We start from the raw sequence: 22,538 nt of genomic DNA, 5'->3' as shown, positions 1-22,538 counted from the left end.
ATCCCTTATATCCCATGTCAGGAGTTCCAAGATGCACAGCTGAGACCCTTTTATTCCTTCTCTTTCCCTGGTTGTGTTATAAATAAAGCCCAGTTATGATAACATGTGAAATAAAATGGTAGGACATCAGTGCAGATTACCCTTAAAATCATGTTATGGAAATGGAAATAAACCAGCTTATGGTATATGCCAGGCATGATGCAAGTGATATTAAATAAATACATGACTGAAGGGTTCCATTCATTCCAAATGCTCCCCTTTGTGATCTTTAGCCATGTTTGTAGAGAAACCTTTCTTAAAGCACTTAAAGCTTAATTCAGAACAGACAAAACAATTATCTTTTGAAAGTCTGATGAAATATGTTTGGCAGCTTTTGAGTTTAGGAGAGTGTTTGTCTCACTTCTTTGAAATCTCACTTCAGTCGGTCGCTCAGCCATTTCGGTGGAATCATTCAAATCTGGTAGCGAGTGTGGGCTTTGCTCAGTTAAGAAATGTTCTTATCAGAAAGTGCAGGGGCTGAAAATAGTGTGTAAGACACAAAACCTGACATTTTCTGTATTGATGTGCTTTTAAATATCAGTCTACCTGCTGCTGTCCCTGTGTTTTTGATGAAGTGCTGGTGGATAAATCCGTGTAGGTAGGGGTTTGCTCCTCCAAATACGGGTCTGGAGACCCTTAAGCATTAAATTACCTCATTTTAATTTCTTAGGGAACAGAAGTGTCACTTTATCTTCTCTAAGTATAAATGATGAATGTTTATGCACCAGTGTGTGACTGTTTCTTATGGGAAGAAGTGGCAGAAGACTGACACTGCACAATGTAGTTTTATAGTTGAACTATGTCATGAACACAGAGCAGAAATATTTAAACTGTGGATCTGATTGCCAGTTCACTGAGCACATGGAATAGTTTGCTCGGCTTATATTAAGACAGGAAAGTTGCCACTATGCTGCAGCAACAAATATTAGAGAAGTGTGAAGGGCATTTGGGAGAAATACATAATTTCATTTCATATTTCTTGTAATATTTGATTAAAATACTTTTTTTTTTTTTTTTTTTTTTTAGTATGTGTATATGAAGGACTTTGTGAATTCACTTTGTGAATATATATTAAAATCACTAAGTTATTCCTAATGTTCTGTGGTGCTGCCTGCTCCTGACAAACATCTGATACGGATCATATGCCTCTAAAAAGAGAAGTTCCTCGAGCAAAATATCCTCATGAAAACAGGTTGGAGATACTCACATTCTCTCGCTCGCTCTCACTCACATGTTACATTTTGGCACGTTGTAGGAGCAGGTAGCATATCTACTACCTGCTGTTGAAAGTGTTGAAGATACTGAATTATTTATTCCATCTTCTGCACTATCCAAACTCGTTTTGGGTAGTTTGACACATCTCGGTCTTCCATATGGATACTTCATGGTGACAGAGTTGCCAGCTGCTCAGGTTTTATGACAGTCTGAGCTTTTTCGAGGACTGTATTAGTTTTCTGGGAAGAATCCTGCTTTTCCTGAGGTCCCCATTCTTAGGCAGTAGTTATGCTTTGGATTGATGCTCTGGAGTGGGAGTTTTTGGGGAAAATTAGCTGAGACCTTCCATAAAAATATTTTTTAAAAGACTTGCTGCTCATGGATTGTGTGAGATGAAATCAGAGCTGTGGGATATTAGAAAAATGTGAAAGCTGTTTGCTAAGAAAACTAAGTCCCTTTTAGTGACAGTCTTCAAATTTCTAAAAAAAAAAGTGTTTAGATATGAAGGTGCATAAAGCAACATAAAAAGCAATCTGAAATACTTTGGAGAACAGGGTTTTTGGGGCACTTGAAATTTAACACTAAACAGTCTGTAAATCTTTCCCACAGGAGGGGATTGGAACTGGATGATATTTAAGGTCCCTTCCAACCCAAACCATCCTATGATTCCATGATCTTCTCTGCAATTGTGCAGAGTGAGTGGGTGTTCTGTTGTTTTAAGATACAAAATGTGTAAACCTGAGCATTTTGGAAGATTTGAGTTTTCAGTTTGCCAGAATTTATTAAAATAGTGGAAAATCAACCATTGGTTATTTCATTTGAGCATCTCTTGGTACAAACGTTTGTAAGGGAAACTCAGTATTTTGGTGGGTCTGTGCTGCACTGAGTTTGATTCCCTTTCAGTGGGATAAACCAGTCTCACTTGCAGTGAAATCCATATATCCATGAGGTGGACTGTTTCTTCTGTGTCATCCTGGATCCGAGCTGACACCAGGTGACGTGAAGTAACGATCCTCAAAATTTGTAGTTCAGATTTGCTATTGAATAGTAGTCTTATGTGTAGCCTTAGGACTTCTCCATGTTGCTACAACATCTTGACCATATTGCATTGTTCATGCCAGTCATTTGACATGTTTGGCTCCTCTCCAGAGTTGGACAGATAAAATACCCGGTGAAATGGATTTGCAGCCTTTAAACAATAAAGAACACTGTTTAAATGTTGCCTAATTGAGTAGAACATCAGTTTTACATGCATTTTTCTTTTTAAAAAGTCTTTTCACCATACGTCACTATATCCTGTATACTTACCTTGGTGAATTTGTTACCCTCAGTCACTATATCCTTTGTTTTTCTCGCTTCCTGCTTTTTCCTTGCTCCATCTATTTGAGCAGAGTGAGTCTGGCCATCTTACAGAAACCATCCAGCAATGGCTACTTTTCACTAGTGGGTGAAAATTATTCTGATTTGCTTATGCTCTGCTCTAATAAAATTCCTTTGCTTCATTATTTGTTGCTGACAAAATTCGAGTGAGGAGGATGATGTGGATTCATGGCTTTCTCCTTCCCCCCATCACCACAGCTATAACTGCTTGGTCCTGACCTCTCCCTTCGTGGGAACAGAGAGGCTGATGTAGCCCATGGTGAACAATCTGGCCACTAAAGTAAAAATGTGCATCTGTCAGTAATTAATTGAAGCCAAATTTAATTACAATTCAGGGAAAAAAATAGTGCCACACACTTAATAAAATTCAAGAAGCTTCAGTGTCATTGCCTAAAAAGCAAAGCAATCCAAACAAAATACACTCCCCCTCAAAAGTCTGCTCTGTGAGAGTCTCTTTCAAGCTTCCTTTGTGATGTTGAATACCAAAGTAGTTTTGATTAACTGTTTTCACATAGTTTTCTATATCTTTTAGAGTTAAAAGTCATTGAAAATAGTGGTAAATGTTGAAGGCTGATTCTTAACCAGTTGTGTCATATGGGGATCTGGCCCTAAAATTGGATTCTGAGATTTGATTGTATGTAAATCCTCTAATAGCTGGTTGAAATAAAGATTCAGAGGGATGGGAAGGAATTGAGAGAGAACCCAAATAATTAATGAATGAAAAAATGCATTTATGTAACTTCTTGAGTATTTTAAATGGTGAATTTTTAAATAAAAAGATATACAGAAAAAGGAATGACAGTATGAAGTCAAACCAAGCTCTTCATTCCTACTATATTTCAGCATACAAGGCAACCCCCAAATCCAAACCTATTGAACTGAATATTTATCACTGTGTACTATATGTACATATAGCAATTACAGCAAGAGGAAAAAATATTTTTCTTTACAATTAATATTTGTAAACGTTTATGAAAGTACATAGAAATAAATAAGACAAACACATGGCCTAATTAAGATGAAAGGCATGACAACCCTTGTGATTTGTTCTGAAAAATAAAGAACATTAAAATAGTAAGACTTAATTATTTCTGTAAACATTTCAAATTATGCTCTATCTACAAAACCTTAATTTATGAGGTATAATATCTATAAGCATTTTCTGACATTTGTATATTCCATGTCAAAAAATTATTGTTAATTTATTATTTATTATACTGTATACTGTCATATATTATCACTTATTAGTATTTGTTGTTCAGAAATTCAGTGTCATCTATTGTGTAATGGGAAAGGGAAAAGCATTTTATACGGGACTGTAATTTGTGTATTCTTGGGCTAGTGATAAAAATGCAACTTCTGCAAGTTGATCGTGTAAAATTGTGTGTAATAATAAACAAAAATAACTGTTCTGTTTAACATTCCAGGCACAAAAAGTGATATTTGATATACAGTTTACATTTGAAAGATAACTTGAAGCCAAATCCATGGACTTGTTTAATTGCTGGGTTGAAATCAAGGAAACTAGAGGTTTGATCTTGAGGAGCTTGAAGCCTCCATCACCTTTGAAGCCTCTGTTTCTTGAGGTGGTTTTGTTCAGGGTCAAACGTCTTGGCTTTGCCTTGACCTTTAAGGAGGCAGCACAGAGCAGAATGGTTTGGGTAAACTCTAATGCAATTCAGAAATAAAATCACAGAATACTTTGTGTTGGAAGAGACCCTCAAGCTCATCTTGTTCCAACACCTGCCATGGGCAGGGACACCTTCCACTAGCCCAGGTTGCTCCAACCTGGCCTTGAACACTTCCAGGGATGGGGCACCACAGCTTCTCTGGGCAACCTGTGCCAGCATCTGACTGGTTCAGTCAGTGCCATCTATTGAACAGTGGTTTTTTAGTACCCATTTCCCCTAAGAGGCTCATATTTGTACTCCTACCCAAATCTTAAGTCTGTTTTATTGTAATACTGCACCTGGCAGACCAAGAGTGCTCGTACCTCTTTTCTGGACTGCCAGGTCTTCAATCATGAACTCATTTTACTGTGGCTGTAGTTGTTTTGCAGCAGAGAATTATGATTTAGTGTTTCATTTGTAGAGAAGCAGGGTCCCTACTGCCACTGTGGGATCGTATCCTGCAGCAGTTCTTCTTTTTTACCTGTGCTGCCTTGAGGTGCCCATGTCCATCTGTCCTTCGTGCTGGCAGAGCTTTTGCCAGACAGGGGGAACATTCCAGTACAACTCAGGTGCTGTTTTAAATGTGCTTTGTGCCATAAGCCTGGTGGAGTTCAGCCTCCATATCCATAGATACATAAATATGCCCTGTGTGGTCTCCCAAGGGGAAGGCAAAATGTGTTTTTAGTTAAGTTGCATGGGAATTTAATTGAAAGATTTAGGGCAATGCCATAAAAGAGTAAATCACGGCTGTGTGACACAAAGATTTATAAAACCAAATAAAAATGCTTTAGCACCTTCACTATTATAATTTGTTTGATATAAGTGGAAACCTGTATTAGTCATTTTGTCTACTGGTAATTAAAAAAAAAAAAAAGTAAAGGCTTTTATATTTTACTGATTTTCAGTCCTTTGGAGTGAAATAATGGGGAAGACAATAGCAAAGAGCAGAGCATTCTCTGGACATGCCACAGCTCTAAACCTGCAGGAATGCTCAGCTTCCTTCCCAGGAATATTTGAATTAGTTAAGCACATACTTAACTGATTTCACACAAGCAGTTACTCAGAAGGACTGTGAACTGATTCAGATGATGCACAAGCTTAGTGTTAGACTGCAGCTTGTGTGATGGTGGCCCTGAAATTTGGCCAGTTTCCAAGGCAGTGGGGCTACTGCTCTGTGGGAGAAGGTCATTTGTCCCACACTAGAGTACTCAGGGATATTTTGGAGAGGAGGGCTAAGGCAGTGTGTTAGGAATGTGACCTTCAGCACAGGTTTAGTGAGGATTCACACGCTGTATTTATTGAAGAGTACTGTATGTATTAAATGCTGTAGTGTTGATAGGTCTCGATAAGGATACCATAATAGCGGTTGAATTGTAGGGGGTTTTGTGAGATGGTAAGTTAATGATGTAGCTGTTAATTTGAATTTAGCAGACGTTTTAAATATAGGTTTCTCTTACAGAGACAAAAGTTGCAATTTAAAGCTCTTTGGTGGTCTAAAAACAGCTTAATTCTCTAGTAGCATGGTAATAAGTACTAATCCAGCTTATACAGTGATTGTAGTATGTCATGTTTGTGAAAGATTGCCTAACTCTGCTTTCTCTGGGTTTTATGTTAATTTTTTTAAATTAAACATAAAACCTTATAACATCTTTATGCTGAGATAAACTGTTCAATTTAACTTGTGCTCAAGCAGCAGCTGTCAGGAATTATCATGTTTCGAGCGTTCTTGCCATCACCTTGTGTCTCTACCTCCCGGATACACTCCGTGGGATGATAAAGCTCACCTTGTTAGGATTTATTACTTAAATAATAACCCGAGGTAAAATGAAAGTTGATGTCACACGGAATGACAACTGACATATATTTATGTCGCACGTTCCATTATAATAAACTTTCCTTTCTTCCCCTTGTAATAGGTGTTAAATGGAAATACACTCCAGCATATCCTCCAGTGCCCTGCGTGAGTCCATTAGCCACGTACGCGGCTGCTCTGTGGGCATGTTCACGGGGGCTCGTGCTGTCAGGTGCTATTTAAGCTTATAAACCCGGGGAAATTGGTTAGTGCTGGTAGTTAACAGCTTTTATGCCAGTAAAGAAGCAAGTGTAAGAGCGTCTCGTACTTGGGATAAATTCTAGAAGCGCTGTGAAGTAGCGCACGCGAGTCAAGGAGGGTGTTTTCTAATAAATGGGTTTATTTTTATTTTTCTTTCTTGCTGTAAGAAACGTAAGCAGTGTCATTTCAGGCTCTAAATCTGAATCTGCTTGTCATTGCAACAGTTTTCTCTTGACACCAGTTTATTGTGCTGAGCTGGGCAGTGATAAGTGATCTGCTTGTTAGTTGAGTCTTATCACTTTCTATTTACAGTGAAGAAAATTTAGGTCTACTTCTTGCAAGCTTTCCAAGTTTTCAGTCCTTCTTGCCATAGCCAGCCTACAGCACACTCTAATGATGCTATTGAATTCCTCCAGTTTGCCTAAGCCAGTACTGCACACACTATTTTCCTTTCTTGTGGCTATAACCATCTTTTTTTCATATTCTTCTCCTAATTATCCCATTGTCAATCTGAGCAAGTTCAGATGTTTCAGAGCTACATAGTTTTCTCTAAGCTTAAATTGGATCTCTTCTCTCCTTGTCTCCCCATTGCCCTTTTCTCTCCAGTCACCATGTCAGCCTTGGCACCTCCACTGCTTCCACTTCCACCCTTTCTCTGTGCTGTTTCCCATGTTTTCAGTCCCAATGTGCCATCTCTTTTTTCCCCTCTCTTCCTTCAAACTCAGCCAAGTTCATCGATGCTATCCTGCATTGGTTTTCTTCTTAACTTGTCACAGAAAAGGATTGGAAGGCACCTTAAAGCTCATCTCCTTCCACCCCCTACCATGGGCAGGGACACCTTCCACTAGCCCAGGTTGCTCCAAGCCCCGTCCAACCTGGCCTTGGACACTTCCACGGATGGGGCAGCCACAGCTTCTCTGGGCAACCTGTGCCAGGGCCTCACCACCCTCCCAGCCAAGAATTCTTTCCTATGTCTAATGTAAACCCACCCTTTTTCAGTGGGAAACCATTTTCTCTTGTCCCATCAATAGCCTGATTTTTTCCAAGCAACCATTTCATCTCATTTTTGTGATTTTTGGGGTACGTTTTCTCCAGTTTACATTTTTCTTTGTCGCTCCAGTGCTAAACTCACAGCAGTGTTCGAGCAGGGATATTGCTTTGCCCCCAGGAAGCTTTCCTGCCTCTGCTTTGAGCCTGGCACCCAGGTCATTACAAGGTCCACAGGTCATTACTCATGGTGACAAATAAGTAATGACTTACGTAAAACTATTTTTTCCTACTCGTATGGCTTGTAATCAACCTGTACTCATATCTTAATTGTCATTCTGTTTGACAGGCCCTCTAGAACCATCAAGTATTTGATGAACAAGGCAATAACATTCATCTCTTACTTTTGTAAGCCTTTCAGATCAGCATTGACTCAGGTTGATGAAGATGGATACAGGATCTGTTCTCTAGGAACTGCTTGTTCTGCAGATACAGATTATCTAAGAAGGGCGTAAGTTAGCATAGGATATGATATTATGTGATATCTATGATATACTATGGTATATATGAGCGTTTGGGGAAGTTCATGAGTTTTGAGGTTGACAGCCAGAATCAGAAGTTTATGACATTAGTGATGGGGGTTTGGCAGTAACCTTGAACACAAAATTTGTGTTAAAAGAGGAAGAATGGGAATAAAAATAGGGGAAAAAATAGAAAAAACTGGAAATATTTTAAAATAATAAAACATTTCATAAATCAGTTCTTAATCTGAATCACTAAAATGGCGCATAGCAAAAAAAACCAATTCAGAAACAGGCTGTGTTGGAAAGTAGTTTATTAAAGCTTCATGTTCTGTGTGCAATAAATACCGGATCTCAATTTTTTTTTTTTAATCCCTTGTGATAAGAAACACAGAACACAAATGTCTGAGGCTCTGCAGCTCTCTGAAGGTTCAGGATTCAGCTTGCTTGGAAGCAGTGCGAGCCAGGGGCCCGGAGATGCTCCCATACTTCTGGTGAAATACAGGGAAATCCACCACTGGTTACAGTAGGGTCGCGATTTCGTATTACACATTTAAATACATTCGTTTTCTGATGGCCTGGGAAGTTATACAAGGCTAAGGTAGCAGCTTGTTAGTGCTGTTTGTGCCTGCTTTCTCTAATTGAAGGATGCGTGCAGTGGTGTGCACTGTGGAATAGCAGGAGTGCTGCGGCAGGACTGGGGCGCAAGGGTAGGAACAACATTTCATTACAGAGGATACCTAATAAAAATGTGAAAGTAAAACAGAGAAAGGGTGAGGGGGGGGGGAAGAAAAGCAGACCATACTAGATAAGTGCACTGCATAAATCAAAAGGGTTTATGTCATAACATGAACATGTGCCATTCCTACTCATATATTGAATTTCAGTAGTTGGTTGCATAAAGAAGTAAAGTGTAATGAAACTGGCAAGCAAAGTATTCCCTAGTCAGCCTTATCTTTGTTCCATTTGTCCTTCAGATACAGCTTTTCTTGCCTTTTTCAATAAAATCCATCCAGCTTTTTTTTTTTATTTTGCATCTCTCTGTAACCGAGCTGGGAAGACCAATGAGATTCGGTGCTTTTCTAGTTGGGTTCTTAGCAGCTGCTTTTTAAGAGATCAAAACTTTGAATGCTGCTACATGGTATTAAGGCTTAGCTATTGATGTGTCCCTATAGGGGTTATGTTTTTCTTAGTGGAGGGGGGGAGAGGAGGGAAGGGGAAGGGGTGACCCCTGTGAGCACACTCACCGACAGGAAACACTGCTCTCCTTGTTTTCCAGGATCCTCTTTGCAAGCTCGGTGCTTAACCTGGCTGAACTCGCTGCCCTCCGCCCTGACCTTGGCAAATTGAAAAAGGTCCTCTACTTCCATGAGAACCAATTGGCATATCCTGTCCAGAAATGCCAGGAAAGGGATTTTCAGTATGGATACAACCAGGTTCTTTCATGGTAGGTGTTGCTTGTGCTACTCTGTGTTATTTAAGGTGTCCTTCTGTCTAAAGCATCATAACCCTGAGGAATCCTTCTCTGTGTAATTTTTTTTAATTAATTATTCTGTATTAATATTTTACAAAAGCATGTAGTGTCAGGACAAGGGGGATTGGCCTCAAACTGAAAGCGAGTAAGTTTAAATTAGATATTAGGAAGAAGTTTTTCCCTGTGAGGATGGTGAGGCCCTTGCACAGGTTGCCCAGAGAGGCTGTGGTGCCCCATCCCCAGGAGTGTTCAAGGCCAGGTTGGATGGGGCTTGGAGCAACCTGGGCTAGTGGAAGGTGTCCCTGCCCATGGCAGGGGTTTGGAAGATGAGCTTTAAGGTCCCTTCCCACCCAGGCCATTCTGTGATTCTGTAAACAATGACCCTGTAGCAAACTGAGGTACCAGCAGAGTCCTGAGGAGAGGTTGCTAAAAATGCTGTGACAGAAACAATGTACTCTAAAAAGTCATCTCAGTTTGTTGCATAAAGTCCACCGATGCTGCCATGGTGTGCCCATTGCTGGTGAGGATTTTAACCTGTGCCTTGGCTGTAAGTGATGCTTTGTTTCACAAATGCTTCACAAAGCTGCAGCTACTCAGCTCTTTGCTTGGCCATAGCTTTTACTGCATCCAACTGAAATTACAGAGAGGGTTTTAGGGAAATAAACAGAAATTAAAACGTACTGCGGCACTTTTCATGTGAAGAGAGGGCAGTAAACATACCAGATAAATCCTTATATTTCTTTCATCTAGTATTCAGAAATTGTGCAGTGCTAAAATACCCAGACGTTTTAAAGGCTGCGGTCCTTTATTGTTGCTAAAAACAAATGTATTTCTCGAATCTGAGTTAATGAAAGAAGTTAATAACAGCACCACTGAAAAGCTTTGTGGTTAGGCACTGCACAGACCTAAGTGAAACAGCAAAACTCACTTGTTTTAAACTGAAATAAATTCATTTCCGTGGTCTGTCTCACCTCTCTGTTGGTAGGAGAATTATTAAGAATGGGGATTGAGCATTTTAAGTTAACGTTAAGCTTTTGCATCTTTATAATCTAAGCCAGTTGATGTTGAAATTTCTCAAATAATGATCTGTGTATGCTCTGGCCATTCTGCAGCTGCTTCTGCCACAGCATTTGCAACATGTTTCACTTACTGAACTGTAAAGTAAGAAAGTGGAGTGAAAGATCTTTTGAAAACAGTAGCAGCCATTTTCAGATGTTCTAACAAAAAGAAGTGTTTTTCAGCACCAGGCAAGGAATATTTTTTTTGTATATATGTTTTGCTTTATTATGACAGTTATTTTTCATGCATGTGTTGTAAACTGACAAACATCTTCAAAATATGCAGTTTTAAGTATCTTCTCTTATTAAAAAAAAAAAAAAAGATGACTTTTACAGCTCGTAGAATCATGGAATGGTTTGGGTTGGAAAGAACCCTCAGGCTCATCTCGTTCCAAGCCCCCATTTTGGGCAGGGACACCTTCCACTAGACCAGGTTTCTCCAACCCCATTTCAACCTGGACTTGAACAACTTCCAGGGATGGGGCAATAGATTCTCCATTGTATCTCCTGCAGCCTCCAATAGCTTCTCCATGAAATTATATAATATTCACCTCCCATTTCTGTTGCTGCAGAAACCCCAGTTTAAGAGAAGATAGAAGTCATCTCCTCTGTGCTCTTCCTTACTCCACATCTGCAAAGAGATGCCATCTTCCCATCTTCCATACGTGGTAGAAAGCAAAAATGTATCTTTCCAGTATTGTGCAGAGGTTTCGGAGACAATTAAAATTACAGGACTTTGAATCTTCAGGTTGGTGATCATTAATATCACCAAGCTTTGGAACACTAAGAAGGAGAATTCTGGTTTTTGTCCCTGATGTTTTTAAAGAGGTAATCTTTCTAATTTACCACCGATTTGCAGAGCCTGCAGGAAAAAGTTAGGGCAGATAAGACTTCATGCACAAGAGAAGCTGAGATGATGATGTTGGAGCCTTTGCTACGTGTCAGAGAGCAGCAAAGAAACGTGCAGGGCTCCTGCACTGCCTCGTGTCATCTGTAAATCAGTGCAGAAAAGATGACTTTTTTGCCAAACTGAGGCACTAAGGGGTTAAAAACCGTAGGTGGGGAAGAGGATGGGATGCCAGAAAGCATTTCAGCTCCCACAGCCTGCTTGAAAAGGATTATTTCTCTCTCTAATGTTGGGGTTTTTTTGCTTTTCCTGCTGACTCCTGCTGTTTTGGTGAGCAGTGTCAGTTCTCTTTCTTGACCAGGCAGCAGAGAGATGCAGTGAGGATGAATGACAGCCTCTCACCTCAAATATACTTTTCACCACCCTGGTGACTTATGAACACATGTCCTCCATGTATCTTATGACCCATGGGTCTGTATTACAATATATAACATATTGAGAAAACCAACTGGCCATAAAGCATTTCTTACCTCTGTTAGTGTTGCCTGTATGTTGGTGTAGCTCAGATTCTGGCAGCACTGCCGGGATAAATTTCCAGATATTTCAGGTTTTTGGTAGCTTCTTGTTTTCTCCAGACTGACTCTAAGTGGAGAAATAAGCCCTATGTTGTCATTAAATTGCATCTTAAAATGATTGATCTGGTCGATTTTAAAGCACAGCAGTAAAAACAAAACATTACATTAATATGTCAAATTGAGCATATTAATGTAAAGTTTTTTAAAACTTTTTTTTGGTACTGTATGCTATATATTTTTTTATTTTTTACATATATATATATATATATAATGAATATCCTTTTAATCAGGATTATATCCACAGAGGTTAAAATAACACTCCCATTTCTCTAGTATCCTGCTACCTGACACACATGGGCAGTTGAAGGTAGGGTAACCAAACGTAAGTTGTCCTTCATTACACAGGAATATTTCTAAGGAATTTTCCTTTTCTTCCGAGTTTAATTCTCCAAAAGTCAGGTTACAACGAGTCTTACCTGTTTATAATGCTTTTAAGAAGTATGGCAGTAATACTGTTCTTCCCATTTTGTGACTAAAAATCCACAGCAAGAATAAGGTGTTCTCCTTCACATTAAAAATAGTAATTTATTATTAGTTAAAAAAGGTTAAACATTTTTTCAAAGGCTGAATAGACAGAAATCAAGATATTTCTGGTTAAGGTACATGTGCTATCCCTAATTCACATGCAGAGGCTGATTTTGATTAGTATTCATTTGCACCTTTTGCTTGTTTATAAGAAAATATATTCTATTTTCACTGCATGTAAAATAATTCCGTTCCTTTTGTGGCGGCAGTATGTTCATTAATCTTCACCACTTTTTACAGTTTGGTTGCTGATGTTGTGGTGTTCAACTCTGCTTTTAATATGGAATCATTTCTTACGTCCATTGGAAAATTTATGAAGCTGATTCCTGACCACAGACCTAAGGATTTGGAAAAAATAATCAGACCGAAGTGCCAAGTTCTTTATTTTCCAGTCAGGTTTCCTGATGTGAGCAGGTCAGTACATTTTCCACGTCATAAATTGCCTCCAGCCTGTCAAAACTCTGTATTTATGGTGACGTTCTGACTAATCAGCTAAAGCATCGTTAATGAAAGAGTTTGATAATATGCAAAACCCCCTAATTGATAAATGTATTTCAATAATCAGGGGCTATTCAGGCAGCCAAGCCTGTCCTCGGTGCCTGTCGTGCAAACTTGCATCATTCAGGATGAGTGATTTCCCACTTGTTTTAGTGATTTCCCACTTGTTTTAGTCTTTAAGGAGTTCCTGCTCCTCGGCTCTGTATATATTTGTTCGGGGGAGGTCAAGGAAGAGAGAGAAATGCTGGAGAACAGTAAAAATGATAAGCCTGTAGCCAAGGAGTGATATTTCCCTCGGTGGTGTTGCGGTGGGATTTTATTCCCTCCTCCCTCCCCTACCTCTTTTATGGCTTTCCAGGTAGGCAGAAAGCATTCCTGTGGCAGGGAGCAGACTTGCAGATGTTGGCATTAGCTGCAGCCAGAGTTGCTCTTCACTCCTCCTTGGTTACTCTGAAGGACGTTTTTTATTACCCTCGTTTCAGAGCCCGTCTTGAAATTAGCGGTGGGTTATGTGGCTCAAAGGGAACATTCTCTGGATCCCTTTCACTTTTGATTAAACCTGGCACAATTGTTTTTCCTCTTATAAGGGACTCTCCTCCCACCGAACAGGAACTTTGCTTCAATGGGACCAGCACTAAATAGAGTATGATTCTGCAATTTGATTATACTCTTACAACCAACACCAAGCTGGGTACATTTTTTTACTGAAATAAAGATGGAAAGCACTGTAATGACTTTGCAAGAGCCCGGCTTTTGATCTGATAGTAAGTTCTGGCCACACTTGAGACCTTTGTCCCTGACCAGCCTGTACTTACAGTTATTTCAAAGGCTAAATATACATCTGTGGTAGTTTGAGGTAGAGAAATTTTTAGTGCAGGAGCTGAGGTCGTGCACTCACTGAGGTTCACACTGCAAGGCTTGAGTTTCAGTATCTTGGAAAACTTTGTATTCTAAAACACTGATGCAAATCATTTAGGCATCAACGTCTAAAGTGAAATCTTTAAACTTCTACTTTTGAGAAGTGGGTTAAAATCTTCCAGTGTTCCTTTGGGACTCGGCTGGCAGCGAAGAACAGTACCTGTGTATCTTTGAGGATCTCTATTCCTTCTCAGAGACCAGGTTTTTCAGGCGCGAGGGAATGCTGTGGGTGCTCAGCATATTTGATATCGAGCCAATTTCAGAGGGTCTCGTGGTTTTGGCATACCTTAGGAAGTCATGTGGCCCAAGCCTGGTTTCGGAGATGAAGTTATGATAACCCTGTCTCATATATTAAATCAGCTCTTTTGGACTTGTCAGCCCTGGCAGATGGGGTCAGACGAGATCTGACAAATTAGGCTGAAGTCATACACACAGTGATCGTTTGTCCAAAGCAGGAGGTGATTAGGTGGGTAAAATCATTAGCCTGCTACCCAAACTGCTACAGTGGGAAGATCTCACATCTTCCTGTGAGCTTTTCTACTGTCCTGCTCTTGAATTAAATCCCATTGCACAAACCTTTCCTACTTTTACTGTGGTTGCTGGACTTACATCAAAAACCTCTTTTCAACAGGATGAACAAAATTAAGGTGCTCATAAACAACTGCATGACTGTAAAACTTTCACAGCAGAGTAATTAGAAATATAGATTAATGACAGCCCTATTATTTCTAATGTATATTTTATTCAACAGCTAATTCTGGATGTAAGATCTGAGGTGTTTAGACAAAGCCCAGTATCATCCCCGGGTAAAAAAAAGGAGAAGAAAGGGCTGCTTCTGCTTAACTTTGAAGTTCTTTAGGTTTTGACCTTCAGCTGCAGCCACTATTTACTATTTCTTTACATGTTTTACATAAAGTTGAATGCACCTGTGGCAATTCAATGCTGTTTTTTTAATTTAGATTGTATTAATATGGTGACTGAATGGAGATTGAGGAAAAAAAGGTTAAGAAAAATTGTGGCCAAGCTAAAATTTATAAAGCTAGCTCTTAGCCCAGAGTGTTTTTCAAGTTATTTTCAAATGGTAATTTGCTTTATCCAAACCAAACTCATACAGTGTAAGTAAGTGATTATTTGCATGACTGACAATCATTTCAGTGCCTGCAGTCTTTTTAAAATGCATAATTTTGCTGAGATGTTGGGAAAATATTTAAAAATTCTGAAGGCAAAATAACCAGGGTGGAGTTTTTTTATTTTTTTATTTTGACCTCTTTTATTTTGCGTGTGAATGTCTCAGGGTGCATTTGTGTCTGAAACATAATCTACATTTGGATTTGGGAGGGAGAGGTGATCTAAGAAATCACCCTCACGCATGCGATGTGAGCTTTTTTAGATTATTTTAGATTAATATTGCAGTTGTAGGGCAAAATAAAATATATCTGAGCCTTGATCAAAGCCAGTGTAATAAAGGATCATGTCACAGGAGCTAATCCTATAAAATATCTACCTTTTAATATAATTACTGTAGGTGATGGGCACACAAACAGCACAAGCAGCATAGTCAGTGATCACTCAAGAGGGGAGGTATAATGATGGATACCATAGGAAACACTTGTGAATACCCTTAGAAGTACCACTATACGTGTGTAATGTGTATTTAAATATTTCAAATGGGCATCTAACCACTGCTTTTCTATTTCTGAGAGGAAGTTATTGATGCTTTTTTATAAAGAATCTTCTTTTCAATAAACACTTGTCATAAGAGCACGTGTTGGTGTTTCCCAGAGCAAACCACCAGACTGTGGTCCTTATCTGACAATGAGAAGAGATGAAAGGATTTCAGGATTTAGCAGAATAAGATATTTACTGATTTAATCCTCCTGTTTTCTGGTTCTGACAACAACCAGCTTCCATAATGCATCCCATGGTGCCACGATTACTCTGTATATACTCACCCGATATAATTTCTGATTCAAATTCTGCTCTTTGTACCTTCTGGTGAAGTATATTATGTAGAAATAAATATTAAGGTGTTTTTAAGCTCGGAGACAAAAGACCCCTCCAAGTTAAGGCTGTCCCTCCACAGTGCATTGGTGTTGCAAGGGATGGAGATCAGTGGCTGATCTTCTGTGCCATATGTGCTGTGTATCAGACTGGGGTTTTATAGCACAGTGAGTTAAATACATCATAATTCACACTTATGTTGACATTGACTTAATTTTAGTATATTTTCAATTGTAACATAAATAAAATCCTATTCTTTTTTATTGTACAATCAATAGAGTCTATTTTGATATAATCTGTTTCCACTTTTGAACTAGAAAATGATGGTCTAGTAAGACAATTCCCTTTTGACTGATGTTATCTTTGATACTCACTTCTCCATGTGCCAGCAGAGCCCTCTGGAATACTTCTGCAAGATCTTTGTTGGTATTTGGATATCCACTATCCTGGTCTAGTGAAAGGTCTATGGCAGGGAGCTGGAACTGGATGATCTTTAAGGTCCCTTGCAGCCTAAACCATTTTATGATGTTATATGAATTCTCTCATCCCATCTGTACCCATATTGTCTGTGGCAGTCAGCAAAGTGGGGTCAAATTATGTGCTCTTTGGAATTCATTCCAATGAAAATTGTAATTTAGATTTTGGTTATTATTACCGTTCCTCTGATTGTAGTACATCTTTATTATTATCATCAAGTTGTGGTAGAAAAGGAAGATGTTTTTATAAGCAAGAATGAGGTAATGTTCCTAAGAGCTCAAAATTCACATTGGACTAAGGTGGAATAATATCAAAGAAACATGAGAGAATGAGGATTACAGCAGAAAATAAAAATAGCACTTTTTTAAGTGAAACTTGTTGGTGGGCATCTTGTACTATCTGCATTACACATTTTGAAGTAGCATTATAGATTTCAGACTTGCTTCTTCATTTGCTTTTTATAACTTAGTACAGTTAACAGGACATTTTAAACAATTTGGGTTTATGTTCTTTTAGTTATAATGTGAGAGAGGTAGAATTTTCCAGATTAGAGAGTATTCTAGGGCCAGTCAAGGGAGTTCCTGACTAAAGCAGAAGTTTTTAAAAGATGTTGACAGTATTTCTTGTACAGAAACGTGACTGTCACATGTGGGAGAGCTTGTTTTGAGAAAATTAAAAAAATTGCATCACTTGGGCCAGGTTTGCAGGACTGAACTTAGCTTAGCTCTGCTGGAAAAATGCAGATGTCAATAAGCAAGGAGAGACTGGAATCCATAAGAGCCCAGAGCTATAGGTGGGCACTGGGGACATGTCTGCGTTGCACGGAGAGATGCTCACATGAGCTGTAGTGAACTATCTTGCATCTGGGAAGCAGTTCACCTTAGAAGAGCAGTTTTTGGCTAATTAGCCTTCCAGTGAAATCGCATACATTAGCTTAGGTGGAGTGCTCTGCTAATGACAGTGATTGTGGTTCTGGGGGTCGCTGCTGCCTTTGGTGGTGGCTCAGGCACCTCCATGGAGCACTGTGCCCTCTCTGGTCGGCACAGCCTCCCTTCCACCATGGTTTATGGGTCATTGGCATAATTAGATAATGCCAATAGACTGCTCCTACCTTGGGGCTCGCTGCTGAAAAACCGGCTGATGGAAATTACTGCCCTGAATGTCTTTCCTCCTCACCTGCCTCAAGCGGGATCTGAGGGTCGGTGTTGGCACACCAAGAGTTACACAACGAGAATGAGGGATGCTCTGAGGATCTGGGACACGGCACCCACTGGGAGGAAAGTGCAGTGTGAGGGCATAAAATGGAGACTTTCCTTTCTGGAGCCTTTGGCAGCAGATTGGTTGCCTCCTGCACCTGTGGGATAGGTGCTACCTGCGGGAAGCTGCACCCGCAGTGTGGGTTTGGGCCGTCGAATGAAGGATGCCTCAAACATCCATATTCAGAGGTGCTTTCTTATGTGGTGCTTCTTCCACACATGCCCTTGGAGGTCATTCAGGAGTTTCTTTTCTCTCTCTGGATCATGGAAGAGAAACTGTTACCTCAGCTCCATCTTCCAGGCAGAACATGCCAGTTTAACCCCCAAAATATGTATCCCCAGACCTCTGCAGCAGCAGCAGACTGAGAATGCCCTCCTAGAGAAGGACCTGGCTGAAGGGTCTGCTGGGATGTATTCATTCTGCAAAACTTGCTAAAAAGTAATTTCTTTTTATCTATTCAGGGACAAAAGTAGTTTTACTGACTCTCTTTTATCTGTCGTATAGGTATTCCACTAAACACTATCATAATAACCATTTAGGCTCACAATAGCTCACAAGGATACTTAAGCAGAATTCTCTGTGCAACCTAGTTTTTTATTATGTTGGGTACTGCTCATGTTGCATACAACACATTCCCATAAAACTTGCTTTTTGTATTTACAGAGAAATTTCTCTGGAGAGTTAAGGTCTTGTAAAACATTCTTGTTCTACAGCGTGAACGAATTATCATACTCTGGGGAATTAAAAGTGAAGTGTACTGAAGAAAAGAATTTTTTCATTAAAATGCAGTTTATATTGATAAAACAGATTACTAGCATTTGATGAAATGTGAAATTTGGATCTACCCATATCGCTAAATCACCAGTAGGTTTATTTTGGCAAGAAGAATAGTATGTAATGTATATCAGGACCAATCATTATACAGTACCTGTTAGTTTTGTATTAGATTAAATTGTCTTTCACTAAAGTACTTGAAAAAAAACACCCTACTATATCTGTATCTTGAAGTAGCAGAATGTGGTAACCAAGAATATTAGAAAATAAAAGCTGTCGTGTTATCAGTTTTGGCACAGTCATTTATCAATCAGTATTTTAAACATTGACAAGTGGTAATTTAATAGGGAATGACCCTGTTGGCAGGAAGTTCTAATGACAGATGATGCAAACTCATTTATCACTATGGGGCTGTGCTGGCTTCTTACCTTTCTCAGTATCACAGCTCATATTTTCCAAGTCTGGGATGTGAGAAGCCACAAAGGGCAAAACCTGTGGCACTGAGCCTATAACCACTCCCATCTAATCTGATTAACCCCTTAGCTGCAAATTTCCCTGCAGCAGAACTGGTAAAAGCTAAAAGTTCTCATACTGATTTAAATACCATTTGCTTTTTAAGGAGGATTTTCCATAATACTTTCCCATAGGCAGTTTTTTAGAAGATATTCAAGTTGTGTCACTTTGAATACAAACTTGAGACGTGCTGGTAACTTGGCTTTCAAAAACAAACCACATCCTAATAATTAATAGCACATTTCATTAACAGGCATTAAAAATATTACGTGCAGTGCCCTATACAATGGGCAGCTATTATTATTATTATCATTACTACTCGAGAAGGAAATTGATGCATTCAGGGGTTTAATTGATTCGTGCATATTCATGTGGGAAGTCAGTGGTAGAGTCACGACTGGACTGGATTATTATGCACTTCCATGCATAATAATTCCTCTGCAACTTAGGAAGAGAATAGCCTACCTTGCTGTAATAAGGGTGAGCATTTGGAGTTGAGGGATGTCATGGGAGAAGAGATGAAAATGACACCTTCATCAGCAACTGGTGTGGATGGCTCTCTTCAGACTCCTGGGATTTGATCTGCAATACAGTCATTCAACTGTACTTACTCTGAATTAAACCAATAATATATTTTCACTTTGATTTTCAGAGTAGTAAAATTGTTGATCAATTTAATATGATTTTATGTTACATTTTTAAAAGCACAATCAAAGGTCTTTCTCCACCTTCCTACCTCAGTTCTCCTCTGTTCGTTCTCTTCTTTCACAACACAAAGACTTTCTCCTGTGGGCTGGGATCAGGTTAAATATGAACCCTGTACAGGATGGTTCAGACATGAAATACTTTCAGAGTTTGTATCAAATTGCTGTAATAAGAATCACAAATTTTAAATTTAATTGGTTAAAATTGTAACAGCAGACTTAAAATAAAGCTGTGGAGCTTTTAGTGGGGTTTTTTTGTTTGTTTTTTTTTTTTTATTTCTTCTGTTCAAAGTGGAAAAAGGTTATTGATTAATGGTAGGATCCTGCAAAGTGCTAAATACCCTCATTTTCACTGCAGTCAGTGGGAGCTGAGGGCACTTGGCACTCAGTGGGAGTACAGTGTTAGTATGGGCGAAAAGAGGTGGCACAAAATTCCCTTCCAATTCTCTTCCAATCCATACAAAGGTACAGACTTAAATCCTTTGCATGTGTGAAAGATGGTTTTTATAGACAAGGCTGTCCCTGCTGGATTTTGCATTTCAAAATACTGCCCTTCAAAGATTGAACAATTCCATATTTTTTTATTATGGAATTCATGAATATTGCATAGAAGTGAAGGTGGATTTCTTTGGTTTTTTTCTTTAAAGGGATTTCATGCTTACAGAATTGTAACAGAGAGGGAGGCAGTTGTGTTGGGCATATTATTTCTTAGTTGCTACATGAGGCAGTGACAGAACCATATTGTTTAAATATTCTGGGTACTTGTAATACAATGGAAAAGAAAGTAGGTAATGTGCTAAAAATTGCAAAAAATGTAAAGAGTAGGAAGTGATATCTGAGTTTTTAGAGATTCTTCACTAAGAATACAAAATGTTCTCAGAAATCATTTTTAGGAGAATGAAGGAATCTGTTGCTAGTCATGGGGGAATAGCAATACCTTTAGAAAAAGCCACACTTCTTGTATGCAGTATTAGTTTGGAAGGAAAAAAAACCAAAACAACCAAAACCCAAACAGTGGAATAAGTCCCTTTGAAAATTGTTATTAAATAGGAAACTACAACTGTAAGTGGGTTGGATGTGCTTTGAGCGCTGTTGTGTGCTAGATTGCAGACAGCCCATTCCAGTTACAGTCAGAGGTACTGTCAGATGGAAGAGCCAGTGGAGAAGATATGAACATGTTCTATAGGAATTTTAGAGAATTCCTATAGAGAACAAAAATTACATGATGGAATACATAAAATCACAGTTTGAAGAGGAAACTTGAAGCGTAGCTCTCCAGTCCTATGGAGATGACCTTTATGTAATGTGTGAGAACAGCTTAACACAGATGTTTTATTTATACATAACCAAATGGGATGAAGTTAAATGATTTTTAATTTTGCCAAATCACAGATAATTTCTTTGTTGTGCAAGGAATGTTTTTATCTGGTTAGGTTTCTGTTGTGTTTTTTTTTTTTTTTGCATTTCCAAATACTTAATATTTTATATTTTGGACATCCCCCTGCTCAGTTGTGACTCCCAGATGAAATAATCCTTCTCTTCTTCCCTTTAAATAATTCAGATAGCATACATTTAAAAATATGAAAATCCTAACATAAACGTGCCAGAAGTGCTTTTAAGGTAGAGGCTGTTCTGCTTTGCTGTGGAAAAGATGTGCGTCCAAATGGTAATGAGGGTTCATCGGAGTTTTGGGCTTGCAAACAGCAAGTAATAGGGATGATTGTTGAACACCTGTGGGAGATCCAAGTCCAGTACTGCTTTCCCAGCATTTTTTCATAGAGTCCTGGAACGGTTTGAGTTGGAAGGACCTTAAAGACCATCTTGTTCCACGCCCTGCCATGGGCAGGGACACCTTCCACTAGCCCAGGTTGCTCCAAACCCTCTCCGACCTGACTTTGGACACTTCCAGGGATGGAGCAACCACAGCTTCTCTGGGCAACCTGTGCCAGTGTTTTGCCACCCTCACCTTGTCCTGTCACCCCAGGCCCTTGTACAAAGTCCCTCTTCAGCTCTTCTGGAGCCCCTTTAAGCACTGGAAGGGGCTCTGAGGTCTCCCCAGAGCCTTCTCTTCTCCAAGATGAACACCTCCAGCTCTCCCAGCCCATCCATACCACAGCAGAGGGGTCCAGCCCTCTGAGTATCTTCATGGCGTCCTCTGGACTCACTCCAACAGGTTCAGGTTTTCCTCAAGTATGTAGGAGAAAAGATCTCGGGATTGCATTGCCTTTTTTAGTGATGGAGCATTTTGTGTTGAGAAATCCGTATTTGCGGCAGAGTAGTTTTGGATATTATAAAAGAAGATACCGTTATGTTCAGTCTGTTTTTTCAAGCAATGTTATAGGCACTAACAGCAGCCAGAAAGAATAAATTAGATATCAAGTTAAATCATCCAATCCGTGGCAAATTTTACAGTGGACTCCTCATAAAATTGCAAGTTTCCTATAAGATGGCTCCTGAGCAGTGCTCAGGTCAGGCTTGCAGATAACTAGACTTTGTCCAACTTTGACCTGATGAATGTACTTCTTGCCCCCCCATAACCCAGGGATTTATCATCAGACCACATTGGTCCTATTTTCATTAGTGCCCAACCAGCCATGGAACTAATGCTTGGGTTGGAAGGGACCTGAAAGATCATCTGGTTAATGGTGTGTGATGTCTCACCATCATGCCAGAACCCTCATCTTTCCAACTGCGCTTCCTCATCAGCTCTTTTTGTCTAGAAATCACAGATCTCTTTGTGTTGGTTCTGCACCAGTGGAAGAAACTCTTGATTTAATTTCTCCAGGATGGCTTTGATTTTGGGTATATTCCCCTCTCCGTGGCAGAACACTCCTCATGGATGCTCTGTGACAGGGTTGTGTGTCAATTCTATGACTTTCCTCTCAAAAAACCCCAAACTATTCACAACCATGTTCTCCTTTAAACCCTCAAGCATTTTTTGTCTGCAGCTGATGGTTCTCATAGATGGTAAACAGAGAAGAAAGTAAGCAGA

General features: G+C 39.4%; 1 protein-coding gene across 20 annotated transcripts in view; it reads left to right on the top strand.

The window, feature by feature from the left end:
• The window catches only part of GTDC1 (glycosyltransferase like domain containing 1), a 171,411-nt gene that overhangs the window by 71,392 nt on the left and 77,481 nt on the right, over positions 1 to 22,538 (top strand). For 16 of the 20 annotated variants that reach the window (XM_051810349.1, XM_051810364.1, XM_051810346.1 and 13 more), the window contains 2 exons: positions 9,145 to 9,312; positions 12,645 to 12,818. The exons of 1 other annotated variant lie outside the window; for it this stretch is intronic. In XM_051810349.1, the coding sequence (XP_051666309.1) occupies positions 9,145 to 9,312; positions 12,645 to 12,818 (342 nt within the window). Of the gene's footprint in view, positions 1 to 1,065; positions 1,232 to 7,759; positions 7,856 to 9,144; positions 9,313 to 12,644; positions 12,819 to 22,538 lie in introns of those variants that run through there. 3 more of the 20 variants (XM_051810363.1, XM_051810362.1, XM_051810361.1) reach the window with 2 other exon arrangements.

This window comes from Manacus candei, unplaced genomic scaffold (assembly GCF_025592945.1).
Source record: "Manacus candei isolate 608988 ecotype Guabito, Panama unplaced genomic scaffold, ASM2559294v1 h1tg000077l, whole genome shotgun sequence".
Taxonomy (NCBI): domain Eukaryota; kingdom Metazoa; phylum Chordata; class Aves; order Passeriformes; family Pipridae; genus Manacus; species Manacus candei.
Note: the sequence above shows the minus strand (reverse complement) of the source record. Positions and strands in the feature narration are given on the sequence as shown.